The following is a 21657-nucleotide window of genomic DNA, read 5'->3' on the forward strand; positions in this document are numbered from 1 at the left end:
TCTCTGCAGGGATACATATTTTTAACATATAGCGCGACTCCACTTCCATTTCTATTCCTTTCTGAACAAGTTATATCCTTCAGTTGATGTATTCCAGTCATGGGAGTCATCCCAACAAGTTTCAGTTATACCTATCAAGTCATATTTACCTTCCTCTGTTAAGAGCTCAAGTTTGTCCTGTTTGTTTCCCATACTCTGGACGTTAGCATACAAATATTGAAAAACATATGATTTACGGCCTGGTTTCCCTCCTACATTTTATGAAGACTGTTATTAGGTCCCATGACAGTCTTTCTCTCAGTTTCTGTGCATAAGCCTTCGTCAATCATTACCTCCAAGTTTACATCTTTCTCTCCCTTAGGATTCAGTTTAAATCTCCGGATGAAGTTCTCCATGCTGTGGCCAAACACACTCTTCCCAGTCCTTGTAAGGTGCAACCCATCACTTGCCAGCATGCCATTTTCCAGGAAGAGTAGCCTGTGGTCCCAGAATCCAAATCTCTCACATGAGCACATCTTTGTAGCCAATCATTCATCCTGAGTATATTTCTTATATCAATGTGCAAAATTCAAGTCTTCTCTGGTCATGTCATGTATGTCGACTTTGGGCGTGTATCATCTGTTTCCTTCTTCTCTCAGACTTCTCCCTCTGCCCTTCCTCTGGACCAATTTCCCAAGTTTCTTTCCTGGACCTTCCTCCTCACTTGACCTTCTGTCTTCCCAGGTCCCTATCTCTCAATATACCCATTTCTCTCTCTCTTCTGCTAGCACTGCCCCTCTGGTAGAATATGAAGAGTTGTCAATGGCAACAAGATATCCTTTTACCCACCCCTGTGACACTTAAAGCAGCTCACCCAATCACTGCTAGAGCTTCACTATTACCACAAAAATCTTTTAGTCAGTGCATTACAAATTATACACCAAGAGAACTAAACAGAATTAAAGAGACTGATCATAAAAACTAAAGTGCATTTATGGGCCAAAAGATACCATTTGCTTCTGAAATATGCCTGAGTAGGTAAAAGAATAAATGACTAAGTGGTCACAAGATATAGGGAGCAACATCTTTATGGAGACTTGGGGGAAATCTCTGGAATAAAGTTGATAGATTTTCTTTAAATACAAATATAAGTAGACATTGTTATAAAATAATGTTGAAGTTGTAGATAATCCCCTAGGCTATAATCAGAACAAATAAAAAATTCATCAATATGTCAGATGTTTCAGAAAGGAGACAGTCATATGTGGTAGAAGTGTCATCTTGTGAAGAAATATTGGGGGGAAATCACAGATTTCATGTTAGAAGTACTTGTTATGAAACTGTACTTGATCCACTATTGTCATTGTGGAATTACATAAACAAGCTAGTAAAGACAAGTTTTATGGACAACTTACAGAGGCTCACTTTTGGCTTTCAGATGTCTCTTGAAGACTTTTTTTTGTGCCAATATGCAGATATTTAAAATATTTTTGAGCTGCCAGTCATTTTAATGATTGTTTTGTATTGTTTCAAATGTTTTTATGTTGCTGTACACACTGATGATTTGGGAGAGGGTGGTATATAAGTGCTTTTATAAATAATTTAATTTAATTAAAAGGAACATGTAGAATTTTGCTTGCAAAGAAACAGAGGTCCCAAGCAACCTCCACTATTAGTAAAAGGATAGATAAGATTTGGGGATTGCTTTAATGCTGAAACCAACGTTCTTTCAGAGGTTAAAAAAATAAAAAGAATTACTTCACAGCAAATTGAATTTTGTTTATTGAATACTGTTGAAAGTAACTTCTTGAAAGTAACTCTCAAAGATACAGTATGGTGTTTAAATGTTCTGATTAACTTCATTTTTTTCCATATAGATCATGATGTGAACTGTTAATCATCTATTATAGTTTGCTGTTTATAGGCATTGTATTTAACTTACACTTTTCCTTTTTTGCATTGTAAAAATATAGTTTTCAAACACTTATTATTTTAAATTATATATATCAACACCACTTCCATATTCCCAGTCCCTATGTAGCCAAATCGGCACCCGACCGAGGGAGGGGGACAGAGAGTGAAAAGCATCCCAAATAGTTCACTGAGGCCTGAGCATGCTCAATAGCCACAGAATGTCCAGTGTCTGTGTGTTTTTTTAGGGGGCAGCACAAGAATGGAATTTGGAATCCTGGAAAATACTGGTTGGATGTGATGTTCCTATATATTAGTGTATATATGGTAAGTGCTGGTTGTTTAGAGTATACATGGTAAGTAGTGAAAGAGGAGGGGGAGTGAATGGGCAATAGAATGCTTGATGATTGGCTGAATGTTTAAAATGGCTGACAGTATAAATGAAAGGATGACAGGTAAATCTGGGTGGATATGAGGTGGTGAATTGTGGAATCTGGGGGGAGAAGAGAAAGAGTGGATTGCTTGGTGGAGTTTAGAGAGTTGTTTACCAGGAGGGAGGTGGAGTTCGGATTAGTATTGAGTAAAACCATATGCTTATGTGCCTTAAGAAGAAATCTTGTTAATCTTGTTAGCTTTGTTATCTGTAATAAATACTTAATTTGGTTTAGATTATTTTCAACTGATTGGTTGCTCAAAAAGCCCAATTTCAATGAGGGCTGAAATAGGAGCTCTAACTTCATTATTAAACCTTATAAATAAGCAATTATCCTTAATCTGAAAGTAGCAGTCATACCCCAGCCCCTCGGCCAAACAAAACACTACGGTGGCAGTATGCTACTCTCAATTCCATTAAGTCATGTTGGCACGGAAACAAAATCGAATGCAAGATAATGGATGTTGTTACAAGTGCTGAGGCAGGCAAGTTCCTTGCAACAGGGATGAGAGGCTCTGACTGGCTTTTCTCCAAACTTTGCAATGCAATATTCAAAAGAGATGACAAGTACATAGCTTAGCCCACAAATGAGTTACCTTTTATTGGCTTCTGTAGATTTTTTTCTGTTTTAAGATCCAAGACACTCTACTTATAAGTGCACATCAACAAGCCAAGACTAGTTTATTCACATGATCCATTTTGAGTCGCAAGAGAAAGTTTTTGCATGTTGAAGTGGTCTTGTGAAAAAAACAACTAATAAGGCAATATAGCAGATTACTATAACCTTGGATGAAAATTCTAGAACTTACCCACTTTATAGGATAAATTCACCTATCTCACTCCATACAGTGGAAGATATGTTACTACTGAAATAATCAGTACTACTGGAATAATCAGAGGATAAAGTACATAATGACAACATTAGGAAATTTCACATACCCTTTGGAATTCCCTCCCCTTAAATAATAGACAGGCGCCATCTCTGTTGTCTTTTTGGTGCCTACTGAAGGCCTTCCTCTTTAAAAAAGCTTTTTAAAGCAGATACCTTTAACACAGTCTGCAACTGTATTGGAATTGTTTTTAATATGTTTTTAAAGGTGTTTTTAAAGATGTTTTGTTTTTAAATGTTCTTGGGGCATTTTTAGTGTTTTATATTTTGTTGTTTGCCGCCTTGGGATCCTTTTGGGAGGAAGCACAGGATATAAATGTAATAATTAATAAATAAATAGTATTGGAGTGGGGAATTCTAACAGGAGACTTTGCACAGGCTGGTACGTACAATAAGGTCATTACCATCAACTTTTCTAAGCCCAATAAGTCAAATGTGGGATTCCATGGAAGATAGAGACATTTTTCAAAAGAGTCACTGCACTGCAACCACTAGGTACTAAAACAATGATGCAAACCGTTAAGAAGATTTCATGTCCAGGTTGGAATTTGCATAAGGACAAAAATCTACTCAATGGGGCTTAGCAAAACATTGGGGATTCAAATTACACATTATGTTCAATACCTAGCCTGTCGCTACGTATGTCCTTTGTTCTTACTCATAAGTAAGCACTGGAGGCCCTATCTGGATTGGGCCTGTAGTGCATGAGGAGGGATTTTTAAAAAATAATTCCCTCCACAGCCATATGCACACCCTGAGTGGCAGTTAGCGCCTATGGGGGCTTTTAAAAAAATAACCCACTCTTGTTAACTGCCATGTAGAGGGCCAAGTTTCAGGGGTGGGGTGGGGTGGGGGATTAACTGAGGAAGGAAGAGTTAAACCTCACTTCCGAAGCAGGATCAGGGATGTGGTGCTAACTTCTGAACAGGAAAAAGGCACATACATAGTTGCAGTCTATATTTGTGTAGACTGACCCTAGCTTTTAGCCAGTTTAGTGACACAAAGCTAGGGAACATAAGAACATAAAAAAATTCCTTATACGAAATCAAACAACTGCTCCATCTAGCATGGTATGGTTACACTGACTGGCAGCAGCTCTCCAGGATGAGGCAGGGAGTCTCTCTCAGTCCTACCTTGAGATGCTGCAGATGAAACCTGAGACCTGCATGCAAAGCAGATGATCTACCACTGAGCTACAGTCATTCCCCATCTACTAGGAAATCTAGAACTGGTAAGTAAATCCCAGAGGATTCAAAATCCTCTGCTCACAGCCTCTGATCCCACTATATTACAGACACAGGCCTGCTTGCCTATTAAGTATAACAGGCAAAAGCATGAGGAAATTAACCTCATGAGGCAAAGACACAGAAATGACATGCCAACTGTACAGATGTGAGATATATTTAGAAAAGTCTGCTCTAAGGCTAAGGAATGATTCATTACAGCTCCCTGTGATACTGTGGGGATGTCAGAATCTATTATAAAACTTTTAAGTAGGTTGAGAAAATGTCCTTTTCTGTGTTTCACACCAACTGAATATCTTATCTGAGAGGAGATAATTCAACTGAATTTTTGAATTTATGTTACCCAGCACCTCTAAGCTGGGAAGTGTCAAGAATAATAGTGGTCGGTTGGTAACTACAGAGTAATCTGCAAAGCAAAGCAAAACCTGAAAATACACGGGTGGCTTCAGTTACAGGATTCGAAATCAGAGCATCTGGGTGAGACATCTAAATAGTAGGGAAAGAGTTTTTTCACTCTGCATGCATCTCTCTATACTCTCATGGCAATAGCCTCCTATTCCTATGCAAGTAACAAGCATGTCTAATTTAAATCTTGCTCAGACATGTTGTGATGCTAAATTAAGTTGCTACTTGAAAGGTTTGCAATAACGTAAGAGGTTGAAAACACCCTAAATTCTTACTGGCCTTGAAATTTGATACAGATACCCAGACATTTTTAACATTTCCCTTCAGCCACAGGTGTTGGACTCCACACAACCTGTGGAATGCAACATGCCTCTTTCATAGACCTGCCCTAACCAGATGCATAGCACAATAGCACCACAGTACACTGAATGTTGATGGTGTTCTCCCTCTCTTGTCCTTCATTCTCAGTAATTTGCAGAAGATGTTAATATGAAGAGCAACCCTTAATAGCTTCAGGCATGGATACCTCAAGAACCACTTTCTCCTAAACCAGGGATGGCTAACCTGTGGTCTTCCAGATGGTGTTGTACTACAATACCCATCATCATTGACCACTGGCCATTGGAGTTATACAACATCTGCAGGACCACAGATTAGCCTCCTGCTGTCCTAAACAATACTGCTTGAGCCCTAAGGTCAGCTTCAGATGCCCTACTCTCCATTTGTCACTACTGGGACTCAACAGGCAGCTACATGGTGTGTGGCCTTTTTTTTATATACCTTTCCAGAGGAGATGTGTCAGGTTCTCTTTCTTTCTGCACTGAACCTATCTCTGAAAATCCATCTATTTCAAAAGGTTTGCAATCTGCTATTTTCAGATATGTTTTAGTCCACTGCTACTCTTTTGTCGTTTCAGGATCATTAAGAGTGTATTATATTTTCATTGCTTAATTTTAATGGATTGTTATATGTTTTTGTAAGCTTCTTACATTTGATAAAACTGGAACATATGTTAAATTAAATAAACCTTATTTTGATATCAAAGGCATTATGTCAGCTTGCTTTTTTAATGCTGATGCCCCCATGTAATCATTTGTGAAGAATGCAGTTTGCCATAGGCCTCTGTAGCTTCACTCTGTTGCAATTGCAAATACAACCACAGATCTCTATTTTAATATTAGTCCTAAAAATGTTATCTCTGGATTGTTGCAGTGACATACCAGCAAATAGTAAGTAAGAAGAATTATTTTTATCATGCAACCTGTGGATTTGGGTTTTCCCTCCAGTAGAAAACAGTTGCTAGGCATGTCCCTAGATTTTGCCCAGTTTGAGGGCCTTTTGTAGCAAACTGTAGGAAGTACTTACGCCCAACTCTTGGGATAGTTTAAATAAATAAAGCAGGCATCAGCACTACTAACCACAGTTAAGCCTAACTAGGACCACTTTTTAACCAAGAATATTAAATCACAGTTTGAAGTGAGTTTCAAATCCCTGATTTGAAGAAAACTCTAGCTACACTTAAGGGGGGGGGTGAATGCTCCAGAATGCTGAGAGACTGAAGAAATAACATGTAAAACTTCTCTCAAGTTTGCTACCCAGAAGCTAACATCATGTCTGCACATTTAACAGTGTTACTGTATGTTATCTGTATGAAAAGCTTCAGACAAAATGGCGATTTAGCGGGACGCTTAGCTGGTTGCTTAGCCTAAAGTTGCAATTTATCTCCTAATTGATATCTTGGAAGACTAAACATCTATTTTACTTGGTTCCTAACTGCTCTTACATCTCCTAGAGACCTTGGAGTTCTATTTTATACACTTATAGACCCTCATATAGACTTACTCGATATATTGTTGATCTGGATGTGTGGAGAAAAAAGCTCCACTGGATGAGAGAACTGCTGTCACGAGCAATATACCCTGTGAGTAGATAACTTATTCTCTAACGAAACTTTATCCTCAAACGGTGAATGAAAATATTTATTATTATTACAACTCTTTATCAAGCGACCGGGAGGCTTGCCAGAGGCTTGACTTTGAAAAGTAGTTGAGAATGGCTGGGAGCCAGAAATTTAAAGTGACAGCATCAACTTAATTAGAAGAAAATTAAACAAGTCCTTTCTGCTTTATGTCCACCTATTTTGACTAGAGGAATCTATATGTAATGCTCGAAGATGCTAACTAGAAAGAAATGCAAAGACATGGGCATAATATTATATAGAGAAGATGAGCCAATTAGATCACAACAAATGAAGATCACCCAGTTCTTCTCACCTAAGCAGGATGACTTTCACTCTCCAGAGAGACCACACAAGCCTGTAGTACATTCTGAAGCTCCTTTGGATTGGTCATTGGACTATAAATCTGGTTTATATCTTTTACCTGAATCTCCTCTGTCCCAAAATTTAGCTATTGAACTATTAGAAGCAGACTCTCACACCCCATCAGAACCAGCAAAGGAGACACCATTACAAGTGATAGAGACCGTGAGAGAAACACGAGTACCAGAACCTTTACCTACTAAACATCAACCTCTTATAGATAATCAATCTGGTAATGGTACGTTTAACCTCCCCTCTATCCCTGGAAATTATGCCCATCTCTTGGGTGGATCCCTTCTGATTCTCGAAGAACTTGAATTGGTGAAGAAGTTCCTCTCTGGATGCAATAATTTACTACATACCTTAGTGAATGCTGTCAATCTTTTCACCCAGAACAAGGTAGACAACTCTAGGGAGACGAGTCCCCCATCTATTCCTAGGAGTCAGCTGCCTATACCAACCGCCATAGGTAAAAGGAAGAAACCCATTAGAAGGATGCTAGTAAAAAAATATAAAAACATTAAAAATCAAAAACCAATTCGATATAAAAAAATGAACTTTAATCCCCTTTTTAAAATTATGGATACATATCTTCGCCGGCAGACTGTCTCATTGTCTACTGGGGGACCTTCTAAATCGACCCAAAGGAAAGAATCGAAGTCAGACCCAGAACACTCCTTAACAGTCACTATCATTCCATCACTATGTGATACTGAATTATCTTACTTAACATCGGACCCTGCTTCTGGACAACCCCAAACCGACGGTCATCATGATGCTGATGACCCCATGGAAGTTCTAGCACGGTGCTCTCACAAGACTAATGACCTAACTGGAAAACCATCACAGTTCCATCTGATTATAAACAAGGAAAAGAAGATCCCTGAGAAGACTACTGAAGAAACATCCTATATGCTCCCAACTGTTCCTGAGTCATCCATAACACCTTCTATTTCCTTGCCTTCCGCGAGCGCTAATAATCAGCCGGCTCTCTGCACTAAGACCTTCTTAAGAAAAGACAACTTAGAATACTACTCCTTGCGACTCAGCCGGAATAGGATAGTTCTTCCCTTGTTACAATAATATCGATTAGCATTTAAATTGGAAAAGTTACATCTTCGATGTTTTACGATCCTTGAATGCAGTTCCAATCAAGTTTGAAGATATAACTAAGGCAGTTATCCTTACTTAGAACCCCCTTGATTTGACGGCACTATTAACATTCAGATCTTATGGAATGGTTAACGCTTTTTTAGCAAATAGGTTTCTATTGTTGAAGTTTGGAATCCAAGTACACCGATATTTTGTTGATACAGGAAGACACCGACCAATGACCATACCCAATCACCAAATTCGGGGAAATATCTTCAAGATAATTGTACAGCTATATCAGACCCCCAATTCAATCGCATTGGTAGCGATTTTCTTGTGCTGGATAGCTATAACGATACCACCAGCTCCCCTCTCATGAGTAGCCCAGCCCAAATTCAATCACAGTCATCCGCTCAGGATACTCATGAGGATAAACCGTCCTCCTTCTGTGATGGATCAGATGAGCTAATTTCCAACTTCACTAGTTTCTCTGATAACGCCCAACAAGAGATTATTAATAATTTAAACAAACTTCTTCAAAATCTATTGAGTAAGAGATCAGCGGCCAGCCCCCATAACAGTATTGATCTAGATTTGTGCGACAAAGCCCAGACTTCAAAAAAATCGACAACCTATGTTCGATCAGGTATACCAGAATCGGATGTCATGGGCGTTAATTTTCAAAGCACAGTCTTAGCCCCTCAAAAGGAACTGAATCTCCCTTGATGTCATACGATACCTTATAAACCCTTGAAGGACTCTATTTTAGGAGAACCTATAGTAACTATATGTGGGGGTGGAAGATATGGTTCGAGAAAACCTTCTCACCATATCAAGAGATCTTACCGTTGTTTATCAATTCCGACACAACGTCGTCGGCCAAATAGACAGGCATACTTGGATGACAACCCGCCCGGATTACTAGTCCTGCTTTTTAACGCCAGATCGGTAAATAAAAAAACTACGATCATTCAGGACCTTATCCTGGATGAACATGCCGACTTGACATGTATTACAGAAACCTGGTTAGATGAATTAGGCGGGGTGAACCTTGTCGATCTCTGCCCTCCAGGTTTCTGTGTACACCAACAGGCTAGACCGGGGGGTCGGGGTGGGGGAGTCGCAGTGGTCTTTCGTGACTCCATTCCTATTACCAAGTACCCTCTTCCGCAAATTCCAGGATTAGAGTGTCTTTATTTGAAACTCGGTGGGCGGACCAAAATAGCAATTTTACTGGTGTATCGACCTCCCCGCTGCCCAGCAGTCCCTCTGTCTGGACTATCCAAATTGATCTCCGACCTGTTATTGGAATCTCCCAGGATGTTGATTCTGGGTGATTTCAACATCCACGCAGAGTCTTCACTTCATGGAGAGACCCGAGACTTTATAGCAGCAATGTCTACTATGGGCCTATTTCAACTAATAACAGGCCCTACTCATACAGCGGGTCACACCCTCGATCTTGTTTTTTATGCGGGACAGGATGACAAGGTTCTAGGAGTGGTAGATCCCTTGATAACTCCGTTGTCATGGACAGACCATCACCTAGTCAGCTTTAGGCTAACTGCGACTCATACCCACCGGGGAGAGAAGGGACCTATTAAAATGGTCCGCCCCAGGAGACTGATGGATCCTGATGGTTTCCTATCAGCCCTTGGGGAATTCCCTGTCTCCCAAGTAAACGATTCTGTCAATACTCTGGTCAATCTCTGGAACAGTTCTCTGACCAGGGCGATCGACACAATCACTCCCGAGCGTCCCCTCGTGCGTTCCAGAAGAAAACCAGCCTTATGGTTCTCAAATGAACTGATGGTGATGAAACGCACTCGTCGGGGGCTAGAGCGACGTTGGCGGAAAACTCGAAGCGAATCTGATCGACTTGTCGTTAAAGAATTTTCAAAAATTTATTCAACTATTAGACGATCTACTCAAAAGGCCTTTTTTACAGCTTCCATCTCATCAGCCATTAACCAGCCGGCTGAATTATTCCGTGTGGTTAGAAACTTGCTTAACCCAGCTGACTCTGGGGATAACAGGGATTTTCCCCCAGATCGCTGTCAAGAGTTTGCCTTTTATTTTGCGAATAAGATTGATCAGATCTGCTCCGACTTAGAAGCCAATTTCAATGCAGTCTCTATGGATGTACCTTCGGCCTCTGTCTGTCCAATTAAAATGGATTCCTTTCAACTTGTTCAACCTGAAGATATAGACAACCTCCTTGGAGGAATGAGACTTATCACCTGCCCACTTGACCCTTGCCCTTCATGGATTATTAAACAAGCCAAAGGAGGTCTGGCTCAATGGGTCTGTGGAGTAGTTAACGCCTCACTCTAACAAGGCTCCCTACCGGGATGTCTGAAAGAGGCCATTGTGAGACCGCTCTTGAAGAAATCCTCCTTAGACCCATCATGCTTGGGCAATTATCGACCAGTATCCAACTTACCTTTTCTAAGTAAAATTGTGGAACAGGTGGTGTCTAGTCAACTTCAACGCTTCCTAATGGAAATGGATTACCTTGACCCATTCCAATCTGGGTTCAGACCTGGCCACGGGACCGAAACGGCTTTGGTCGCCTTGGTGGATGACCTTCGAAGGGAGTTAGACAGGGGGAGTGTGTCCCTGTTGATTCTCCTGGATCTCTCGGCGGCCTTTGACACCACTGACCATGGTATCCTTATTAATCGCCTCTCGGGGATGGGGCTTGGGGGTACTGTGCTTTGCTGGCTCCGCTCATTCCTGGAAGGTTGATCTCAAAAGGTATTAATTGGAGACTCTTGTTCAGCCCCCTGGCCGCTGACCTGTGGTGTTCCACAGGGTTCCATCCTGTCTCCGTTGTTATTTAACATTTATATGAAGCCACTAGGTGAGGTCATCCGGAGGTTTGGAGTTCGTTACCACCAATACGCTGATGATACTCAGCTTTACTTCTCCTTTCCCCCTGAAGCCAAGGAAGCCGTTCGTCCCCTAAACCAGTGTCTGTCCTCAGTGACGGATTGGATGAAGAACAAGTTGAAATTAAATCCAGACAAGACAGAAGTGCTCCTTGTCAGTCGCAAGGCTAACCTGGAAACGTGGAATGTACCTGTGTTAGATGGGGTTACACTCCCCCTGAAGACCCAAGTCCGCAGTTTGGGTGTGCTTCTGGACTTGGCTTTGAACCTAGAAGCACAGGTTGCTGCTGTGTCCAGGAGCTCTTTTGCCCAGCTAAGACTGGTCCGCCAACTGCGCCCGTTTTTAGAGTTATCTGGTTTGACGAGGGTAACTCATGCCTTAGTTACATCCCGGCTCGACTACTGCAACGCACTCTATGTGGGGCTGCCTTTGAAGACAGTTCGGAAGCTTAAACTGGTCCAACGTGCAGCTGTAAGAATGCTAACAGGAGCCGATATTCATGCTCACACAACTCCTCTGTTGCAACATCTGCATTGGTTGCCGATCTGCTTCCGGACTCAATTCAAGGTGCTGATGTTGACATTTAAAGCCCTTTACGGCTTGGGCCCTGTCTATCTATCCGACCGGCTGTCTTTTTATAACCCTCCCCGTTTTCTTAGGTCCTCCGATAACTCCTTCCTTAAGATACCCTCTTCCACCCAAGTTCATCTGGTAGGAACCAGAGACAGGGCGTTCTCAGTTATCGCCCCGAGACTCTGGAACTCCCTGCCTATAGAGGCACGGTTAACCTCCTCACTCCCTGCATTTCATCGCCAGGTTAAAACATATCTTTTTCGTCTTGCTTTTAACCCCGATTAAGGATTAGGAAATCTTACCTATGAGATGATTAGGATCATTTTATTGTATAGGGCTTACTATCTAACGTTGTTTTAAATGGGTATTCTTAGCTGCTACTGTTGTTTTTACATTGTATTTTTTATCACGGAATTGTTCGCCGCTCTGAGCTTCTTCGAAGATAGAGCGGCATAGAAATGTTTTAAATAAATAAATAAAATAAATAAATTATCACAGCAGTTATGGCAGCAGAAACTTCAGCTGAAAGAACCTGGGATGCTCAGTAACTTGCAAATACAGTTCCGGACCCCCGCTGTAAAGCGGAAATTGCCGTAAGGCGGAACCCCATTGACCTTAATGGGGCACATCATGCTAAAATGCCGCAAAAGCGGCTTTTAAAGAGGGGAGGAAAGCCGCCGCATCAGCGGAACGCCGGTAAGCGGGGCCCTACTGTACAATATTGCTGTCAAATCTTTTGGATGTCTGGAACAATACAATCAGCCTTCTTTTCTAATGATATGTAGGATTTTGGAAGTAGAAACTCGGAGCATGTCTTGGATATTTTAAATATCTATGTTGAATCAAATAACGCTTCAGTCATTCACTCTGATCGAGTCCCAGGTTCTTAAACCCTGCAAAATTCATTCAACACACCATTTTATACACTGGAATGTGGAAGAACTGAAGCATAATTAAAGCCAAGACCATTTTGTCAAAATTCTGTTTCTGAACTCAACTGTGGTGTTGTTTTTTGAAATCCCTTAGAAGTAGATGCAGTTTCTCACTGCACAGCAATTTAACAGAGCATTATATTGCCTTCCGAGAGCCAGTGTGGTGTAGTAGTTAGAGTGTTGGATTATGACCTGGGAGACCAGGCTTTGAATCCTCACACAGCCATGAAGCTCACTGGGTGACCTTGGGCCAGTCACTGCCTCTCAGCCTCAGAGGAAGGCAATGGTAAACCCCCTCTGAATACCGCTTACCATGAAAACCCTATTCATAGGGTCGCCAAAAGTCGGGATCGACTTGAAGGCAGTCCATTCCATTTTTTTCATATTGCCTTCGAATTTAAAACCTTTTATGCTAAAGTATATTTTCAGGCAACGCTGATGTAAAAACTAAGAGTTAAGCAACTTTTCCCAAATATTCATTTCCTTCCAGATTTATACTTCTTTCTGCACTTTGAGAATACTCTAGAGCTATTGCTTTTACTGCTGTGCCTCAAGGGCTTGTTCATGCGTAACACTAAACCATGTCATGCTTAACAAATCATGAGTTCACCACAAGTTGCCTCACAGATGAGCAAACAAGCTGTGGTTTGTGTCTCCAATGTTTGGTTCGTTTTCCAGCTGCTCTTGCGTTGTGCCTTCGTAGTTTGGCAACTATAAACTGGAGTGGCCAAACAAACCATGGTTAAGGAAGAGCTCTGGATTCATACATAACACAAGACAACAAACCACAGCTTCAGATCATGGTTTGTTGGTAGTAAACAAAACCTAGTTAAGCTGCTGGGCAGGACTCACATCAGCCCCAGCCAGCATGGCCAATTATCAGGGATGATGCGAGTACAACAACATGGGTCCAGAATACCACCTGAGTACTTATATCCTAGGCCCAAACACTGAGATCACCTGGAGGAGTGCTGTTAGTTGTCCCCAATGTTACAGAAGCCTGAGTAGCCTTAACCAGGTCAGGCAATTAGTGTCACCAGGCCCACGCTGTGGAACACTCTTTCAGCAGAGATTCGGCAGACGTACTTGCTTTTGACTTTCAAGCGTCTCTTGAAGACTTTTTTGTGTCAACAGTCCTATACAGCTGTTTAAAATGTTGGGATTTTTTAGCAGCCAGTCATTTTAATGATTGTTTGGTATTGTTTTTAAATGATTATATGGTGCTGTACACTGCCTTGGTGTTTTGTGAGAGGGTGATATATAAATACTTCTATAAATAAATAATTTTCTAAAAATCTGGAGAACCACTGGTTTTCCATGCTTGTTTTAGATTGATCCCTCCATATAAGCTGTTCTTCCATAGTGGCTTGCCACACATATTAGGGATTTTTTTCCCTTGCCCCTGCAAGGCAGGTAGCCTGTGCCACTACCCATTATGTATAGAAATTGTATCTCTGCTGCAGAGTTAGAGGAGAAATGCAGTCAAGCTGGTTTATATGCCTTTGAAAATGTTCTTTATCATGTTTAAGTAAGGATTAAAAGAGGGATGTTTGCAAGAGCATTAAGAAAGATGTGTCAGGTTTCCTTTCAGAGTCAGTCTAATAACAAAGGTGTCCAATGTATTTAGAACTAGGTCTTGTGAAGATTCCTTGCTCTGGTTTTAAAATAAATTTTGCCAACTTTTTGGGCTCCACAGGCCAGATAAGACAAGTGGGCAAGGGCAGTTCACCTATCAATCACACAACATCATTATGACATCACATGACTGACATGTAGGTTGCCCTGCCCACCTGTTAAAATCAACTGTGAGGGGTTCCCAAGCACCCACTGCTGCTGAGAGAAGTTCAAGAAAGAAGCTTACAATTTACAATGCAGGCTCTCTCTACTCGCTTCCCAACAGGGGCAAAAGGGGCAGCAAAGGGGAGAAAGAATTATTCCCTTTGTCCCCCGCTGCAAGGGAGAGAAGGAAGTCTGCACTTCAAAATGCAGGCTTTCTTTTCTGGCTTACCCCAGTGGGTAAGCTATGGTGGTGGCGGGGGGGGGGGGGAGGATGAAAGTGGGGAATTATTTCCCTGCCACTGCCAAAGTAAACACGCTGGGAGAAATGAATGGAAACAGCCTCCCCTCCTTGAAGACGGCACGTTCCCACAACCCATCAACTGATGGGCAGCTGAAAGTGTATCTTGTTCTAGCAAAGGAGCAATCAGGAGCTCACTTTAATTTCCCAACTGTTCCTTTGATCAGTTGAATAGTTTGAACTCTTACTTGCCCCACACTTGACATCACGCATGATGTTAGGTGTAGGGCAGGTAGGCATGGCTTTCCCGAAACAGGCACAAGGGATAAATGGGGAAGCTTGGGGGGCAGCAGTCAGTCTGCAGACTCTAAGTTCCCCACCCCTGGTTTAAAGGTTCCCAAAGTAGTAAGAAAATGTTTTAACATCATGTTCAATTTCTGTACATGTTTTTGAGTTTAAACAAAATCTGAGGATTGTATCCAATGTAGTGCTTCTATTAGTGCAAGGATTTCCACTTGCACAATAGAACCTCTGCCTCTTCCCTCTCCACACACCCACTGTGTCCTCCCCAAATCTGTTCCAGAGGATTAGGGGAAAACACAGAACATATTTAGGAGTATGCGAGGAGAGGGAGGGGAAGTTCCATTGCACAGTCAAAAGTCCTTGCACTGGCAGGAGCATTCCATTGGATACCACCCTGGAAGTCCTGTTTATACAACACCATTGGACAGAAAATAAAAAAGGTTCTTTGATCTAGTACAGGTCCCATCTTCCCAAAGCCCATCTGCAACTCAATAACAGCACATTTAACAGTTCCAAATCTAGCATAATTTAAGATTTGCAAATGTATTTGGTCCAGATGTTTGTGTCAAAACAGAGAGGTGCCTTACCAGCATGAACTATGACAGATGAGTTATGCAACTGTTGGTTATATTTTGCTACTTATATAGGATTTTACAAGTTTTATATTTCAATTGTAGCATTAAGAAAGTTTTCTTTTTTATGCATGCAAATATTTATATCTTGTGCGCATTGACACAGCCAGTATTAAGTACATGAATGCTACCAAAGCATATACAATATTATATATTGTTTTTAAACAATCTGTCTTGCAAGACAATGAAGCAGTTTTATTCTCAAATATGGGAGGGAGCAATACAACCACCTGATCAAGAGCTTTACTGCTTTAAGATTTATACCCTGCACTTTCAATGCTGCTTGGCATTCCCAGAGCATTTTTTTAAAGAAGTGCATCTGAATACAAATCCATGAAAAAGTGTTGAGGAATCACTTCTAGTACAGCTGCCATTTCTCAAAAGGATAAAAATGAAGTTACTGATAACACAGCTACATGGTACACATATGAAGTGAATAGTTATTAATTCAACTATACCTCTGTATTACGCAAAATAGATAATGGTGTCATGTTAAACTACTTGACTATGTTGAGGGACAATGCAGTAGCAATCTAAATACAATTTGACTGTGTCATACCACATAGTACTGAATTCCAAGGATATGTGTTTTAAAAGTTCTAAGAATCATGTAAGTTAAGACAAACTTTTTGAAACAGCTAAAAGCAAACAGTGACAACCACAGATTTGTCCAGCTCTTTTGATTCACAACTGTGTTTATTTACAGGATTCGTTTCTATGCAGATTCTCTATTTCCCAAACAATATTGTCTCCGTGCATGACACAACCCAACAAGCATACAGCTGAGCTAAATAAACTGTTACTTAAATGTTGTTTTCATTACCCTAAAAACTAGGACAAGGCTCAATGTAAAAAAGAAAAGAGTACGGGAGGGGGGGAATGTGCCCTTTAGCTCTTTTTTGTCTTGTCTGTCACAGAGAATACTGCATCCAAGCAATAAGAAGCTTACTCCCTTCACTCTTTTCCCTGAACGATGCTACAAATGCAGCCAAACGCATTTGTCTCAAATATATCTAGAGGCTCCCAAAGAGAGAAATCCTTTACTCCTGTATAAAGGTTTGGCAAGGAGCCAGAACCCACTAGCTACTCAGATGTGAAGTTAGTGGCTAAACATCTCTCCCTGAGTTCTGAAATTCACAGAATTCTGATCTTAAAAGACTGCACACCAAGTATTAATTACATGTCTACTTAAGGTTTCCATATAATATTAGCGCTGGGGGAAAAACATGCACTAACTTCCACAAAGGCTTACTGCTATATTATCTGCTGTAACGATTAGTACGAGTTCTTTCCCTGCCCTTTTCTCTCTGTCGGAAGCTTGTTCTACAACCTGTGGGGGTGGATGAGAAGGTATGACAAAGAGCAACAGACAAGGGAAAAAAGAATAAGCTGCCAACAACTGCTCCAGCTAACTGAACTAACTGCTCTCTTATGGGACCATCCCCACAGGTTTCCTGATAGTGAAGCACTCTGGTGCAGGAGACTGATTAAAATGGAGTCTTCTAAGATTACACAAGAGCCCTCTCTTAGTTATCACCAGCAGGTTAACACATTGCCTCTTTAATGCTCACAACAAATGGTAAGGAGGGTGACATTTTGACATATTTTTTCGCAGTGCACACATATCTTAATAAGGCAGGGTAGGACTCTCAACACCATCAGTGATTTAAAATGGTTTTAATGGATGGCAAGGATTTATTATTATAATTATTTTATATCCCGCCCTTCCTCCCAGCAGGAGCTATTAATACCTAAGGTTTAAAATCCCACTGGTGACTCCAAGTACAGAGGAAGACAGCATGTACACATATGCTCTCTTATTTATAAACTGGGCATGCACCACAAAAGTGTCCTTTTGTAGTCTTGAGGATAGTCCGCAAGACTACAAAAGGCCACTTCCAAGGAAGTGAGTCCCACAGAATACAACGGGATTTACTGCCATGTAAATATTCCTAGGATTGCACTGTAAAATTCATTGGAAAACACACAGACCATAGGTTACCAAGTTTCTAAGATAATTGCTGACTTCTTGCTTTTGCTTTAAATGGGGCTTGCTTACTTATTCTCTACCTTTGAAGTCAGCCTGGGGTTCTCTCCTTAGCTTGCAGGAGAACGGATCTGATCAACAAAAGGAATCCAAAGTAGCGAGAGGGAACTTCTCCAGGAATACTGTGCAACGCCTGGCACTTCCGAAGGCTTCTCTCCCCTTTCTCTGCATTTCCCCCAGTCGGAAAATATGGTTACAGCCTAGAACGCGAAAGACGTGGACGGGAGCGGCAAGTTTCCCCCTCCTCAACCAATCCCAAAGCCAACTGCAACTTCATCTTTTGCGAGCGAGTCTCCGCTGGCGGCAAAAGTTCCAACAACGCGAAAAAGCGAAACAGCAACAGATGCCCAAGCTAAGCGTCTGCCTTGCCGAGAAGAAGGAGAAGCGCGTGCGCTCCGAAGTTACTTGCCTCAGGCCTGAACCCTGAAAGAAGAGGAGGTCGCCGTTGTTCGGGGGTGGGGGCACGCCTTCCATCCACTCACCTGCACCCGGTCCGCCTGGGCATAACAGCCCCCTTGTCCTCTCCCTCCACCTTCCAGAGGAAGGGCGAGAAGCATCAGGGGCTGAGGCGAAGGAGACGCTTGCCATCTCCTGCATCCCCGGAGCAACTGCTTGGCTACAGGGAACATCCTCCACCGCCTTCTCCTTCGCAGGACTGAGTGTGAGCAGAAAGGCGTTTCGGCGCGCAACCGCCGTCCCGCCCTGAGCGCGCGCGGAAGGCGAAGGAGGCAGTAATTGCAGCTGCACCGCCCAAGGAGTCCGTCGCCAGCTCTCCGAACGCCGCTGCCAAGAATGTGAGAGGGCCGGTTTAAAGGGGAAGGCGTTTCTTCTTCTCTTCGGACTTCCCCCCCCCCGTCTCATTTGTTTGGCCGACAAAAAAGAAATAAAAACCGGTTGGGAGATTGAAAAAAACACACAAGATGCCTCGAGCTGTTAAGAAATTTCTGCTCTCTGGCATAATCGTGTGCACGCTCAGGTGAAAATCGCGTTGAGTGGAATATTGTAAAACTAGAGAAAGAGAACAGCGCCCTTTACAAAATGACTGGTCTCCCCTTCAGACCTTACAATCTGCATTATTTATTGTTACTGTTAATATACTTATCATCTTGCAAGTCTCAAAGTGGCTTACAATAAAACAAACATCACAATTCAAATATAATAATTACATTAAAAAAATAAAAACAAAAACACAACGAAGAGCTAAAACACTACAATTCTGAAGAGCTAAAATACTGTAATTATTGATGCCAATAGTCAAACTCATCTTCCTCCACTGACCACAAAATTCATTGACTGGGAATGTCTTTAGGGAAGAGCGTTCCCAAATTCAACTCCAGTGAGACAAGAAAAGAAGGGAAAGGAAGGGTAATGCGGGGAAGAAATATGTGTTTATGCACTTACAGGTACTTTGGTTTAGCTAGAGTATGATGGTTAAATGAAAATGCATGAGGGAAATAGTTACCTGAAACTGCAATAGTGGTTAGGAACATAAGAGGCCTAACTGGATCAGTCCAAAGGCCCATGTAGTCTAGTATCCTATTCTCACAGCAGGCCTATGGGAAGCCCATAAGTAGGACCTGAACCCACCAACTCTTCCCTCACTTGTGTTCCTCAACAATTGGTATATGGAGGCAAAATACCTCTGACGCTGGAAGTAATACATAGCCAACACTCTGATAATTGGCTTGGCTTGGGTGCAGTTGTGAGAAGTTGTGAGCTGTGAAGACTCAGAGTAAAGAAAAAAAATTGCAAGAGCAAGCAGCAGAAACAACACTCACTATGCCATCTATGTACAGTTTTACAAAGTGTGAGAGGAAAGGCTCCAACCCCGAAGGGTCTACAATCTAACAATCACACTCAGAGGAAAGGCTGAATAACAGCAGGCTGTCCCTTGCAAGGTTACCAGTTCTCTACCACCCCATGTTTAGAATTCCAGAAGTGGAGCTTGGTGCTGTCACAGGGTTTAACATTCTGGAAAGTCAACAATAGGATGTGAGGGTTGGGCCTGGTTGTATAGGCCAGTGATCAAGATCAGAGATGTGAAGGCCTATAGAAATGGGGAAAAGTATGAACATTGATATTTTTATTGGGAGCGGGGAAGAGAATTGTGAGATACTTTTAAAATGTGCTCCCCCCCCTCCCTCTGTTCAGCAAGTTAGCAACACAGTGGTCATGGGAATCCACTACTCGTGACTGCTGCTTATGTGCAATCATTACCACAAATAGGTGACAGCTAGTTTGGCATACCCACACCCTTAGAAGAACTCATTAAGGTTAGAGCTCTGCCAGATTAACCGATAGGCCTGATATTTAACCCCAAAATTTGCCAAAGCCAGACATCTGACAGTGCTACTCACTAGGATTGTTATAAAAATTACAAGATAATATATGTGAAATATTGTATGAATGTATATTCTGTATACTTTATTATATTTCTGCTTCTGAGTGACAGAAATAATACAAGGTGGCATCTTAATCTGCCATTGATTTCAGATTCACCTGAACACGTTTGAGCTTACTTCAAAACACATTCATAAGGGCTAGGAGCTTGCCTCAAACACAATTGCCCCTCTTGCAATTCTCTGCTCCCAGAAAAAATTCTCCACTACATGCTCCATCCTTTAGTATTATCAGTAACACACCAAATTTTCCTCTTTAGGCCAGTTCGAACTATAAATTAAAACAATCTATCTGGACAATATCACATTTGTGACTGTTTTCTCAATCTGGCTGCCAGACTTTGGAATAATTGTACTGTAATATAAAAAGCATTGTCACCTTGTGTTGCTTTCTTCATCAGCCAGAGGTTTTGAACATTAATACCCCCCCCCCCACTGTTCTATGACATTTATCTTTGCAGGGCATTCTGAGTCCAGCTTGCAGCAAAAGACATGTTACTGTTATGATTTGACAGAACAAATTAATACTGGAAGTTAGGCACTTGCGCTCTTTTTGCTCAAACTCCTCCTTCTGTCTTGCCTGCTATTACAGCAAGGATATGATAAATTTTGGAGACAACTCCGTTAGCTGGACAGATTAACATAAAACTTTCAAGACAGTTCAGTAGAAATCTGCATGGAGCATTCTCTTCTTGTTTACTTTGATTAACACCTCGCACCACCTTTGTGACTGAAAACAGCAATAGCTTTACTGTTTTTTAGCCACAGCTTGATTTTCATTTAAAATTGCTTGAATCTAATGGATTTAATTGTTGGAAATTAATCTTTAACCATTTGCCTAAGCAATAAATTTAAAATCCTAAATTTATACATTTTAATCCATACGTGCCATTTTATTAAAACATATTATAATCCTCTAACGGGATTCCGCGTTACTTCAGTACAGCTGTTCTCAAAACATTTATTTTAACCACAGGCCATTTGAAAATTGCTGGGAGCTGTGGCAGACACTTTAATAAAAGTTTTGTTTGTTCACAAATCAAACAACTTGGGTGGAATACCATGTGCGCTGAGCCAACTAATGGAAGCTTTATTCTTGTTAAGAAGTTGCTGTGAGTTCTGAAAAAATAAATATATAATACATAATAATTAAAAAATAATGGAAGGCATTCATCAGCAGAACAGGGAGCAATTTTCTGGCAATTCCCTCTCCTGTCCCCTGCAGTCCCCCACGGACTCTCAAATCTACTCTAGAAGATCCACAACCCTCTAGAGCAGCCTTTCCCAACCAGTGTGCCTCCAGATGTTGTTGGACCACAATTCCCATCTTTCCTGACCATTGGCAATGCTGGCTGAGGCTGATAAGAGTTGTGGTCCAACATCTGGAGGCACACTGGTTGGGAAAGGCTGCTCTAGAGTCTAGAGCAGGTGGTGGGGCATAAGAGACTGCAGAGGACGAAGAGGAATTGCCAAAACCTGCCTCCCTCTTCATTCTGCTGACGGAAGCCTTCTGGTAGTGAAGCAACACCCATTGGATTCCATTCCTCAAATTTTAAAAAACATAGTCTTGCCTTTCTAATACAATGGAT

At 41.5% G+C, this 21657-nt stretch overlaps 1 protein-coding gene across 4 annotated transcripts in view; it reads right to left on the reverse strand.

Annotated features, from left to right (window-relative positions):
- The window catches only part of MCUB (mitochondrial calcium uniporter dominant negative subunit beta), an 88692-nt gene extending 70230 nt beyond the window's left edge, over window positions 1–18462 (reverse strand). Inside the window, exon 1 of one of the 4 annotated variants that reach the window (XM_061585408.1) lies at window positions 18152–18462. In XM_061585408.1, coding sequence (XP_061441392.1) covers window positions 18152–18298 — 147 coding nt within the window. In that variant the 5' untranslated portion in view covers window positions 18299–18462. Of the gene's footprint in view, window positions 1–6703; window positions 6856–17692; window positions 17915–18078; window positions 18103–18151 lie in introns of those variants that run through there. The other 3 variants (XM_061585411.1, XM_061585409.1, XM_061585410.1) reach the window with 3 other exon arrangements.
- Between the last annotated feature and the right edge of the window lie 3195 nt (window positions 18463–21657).

The sequence above is a fragment of the Rhineura floridana genome, chromosome 9 (assembly GCF_030035675.1).
Source record: "Rhineura floridana isolate rRhiFlo1 chromosome 9, rRhiFlo1.hap2, whole genome shotgun sequence".
Lineage (NCBI taxonomy): Eukaryota > Metazoa > Chordata > Lepidosauria > Squamata > Rhineuridae > Rhineura > Rhineura floridana.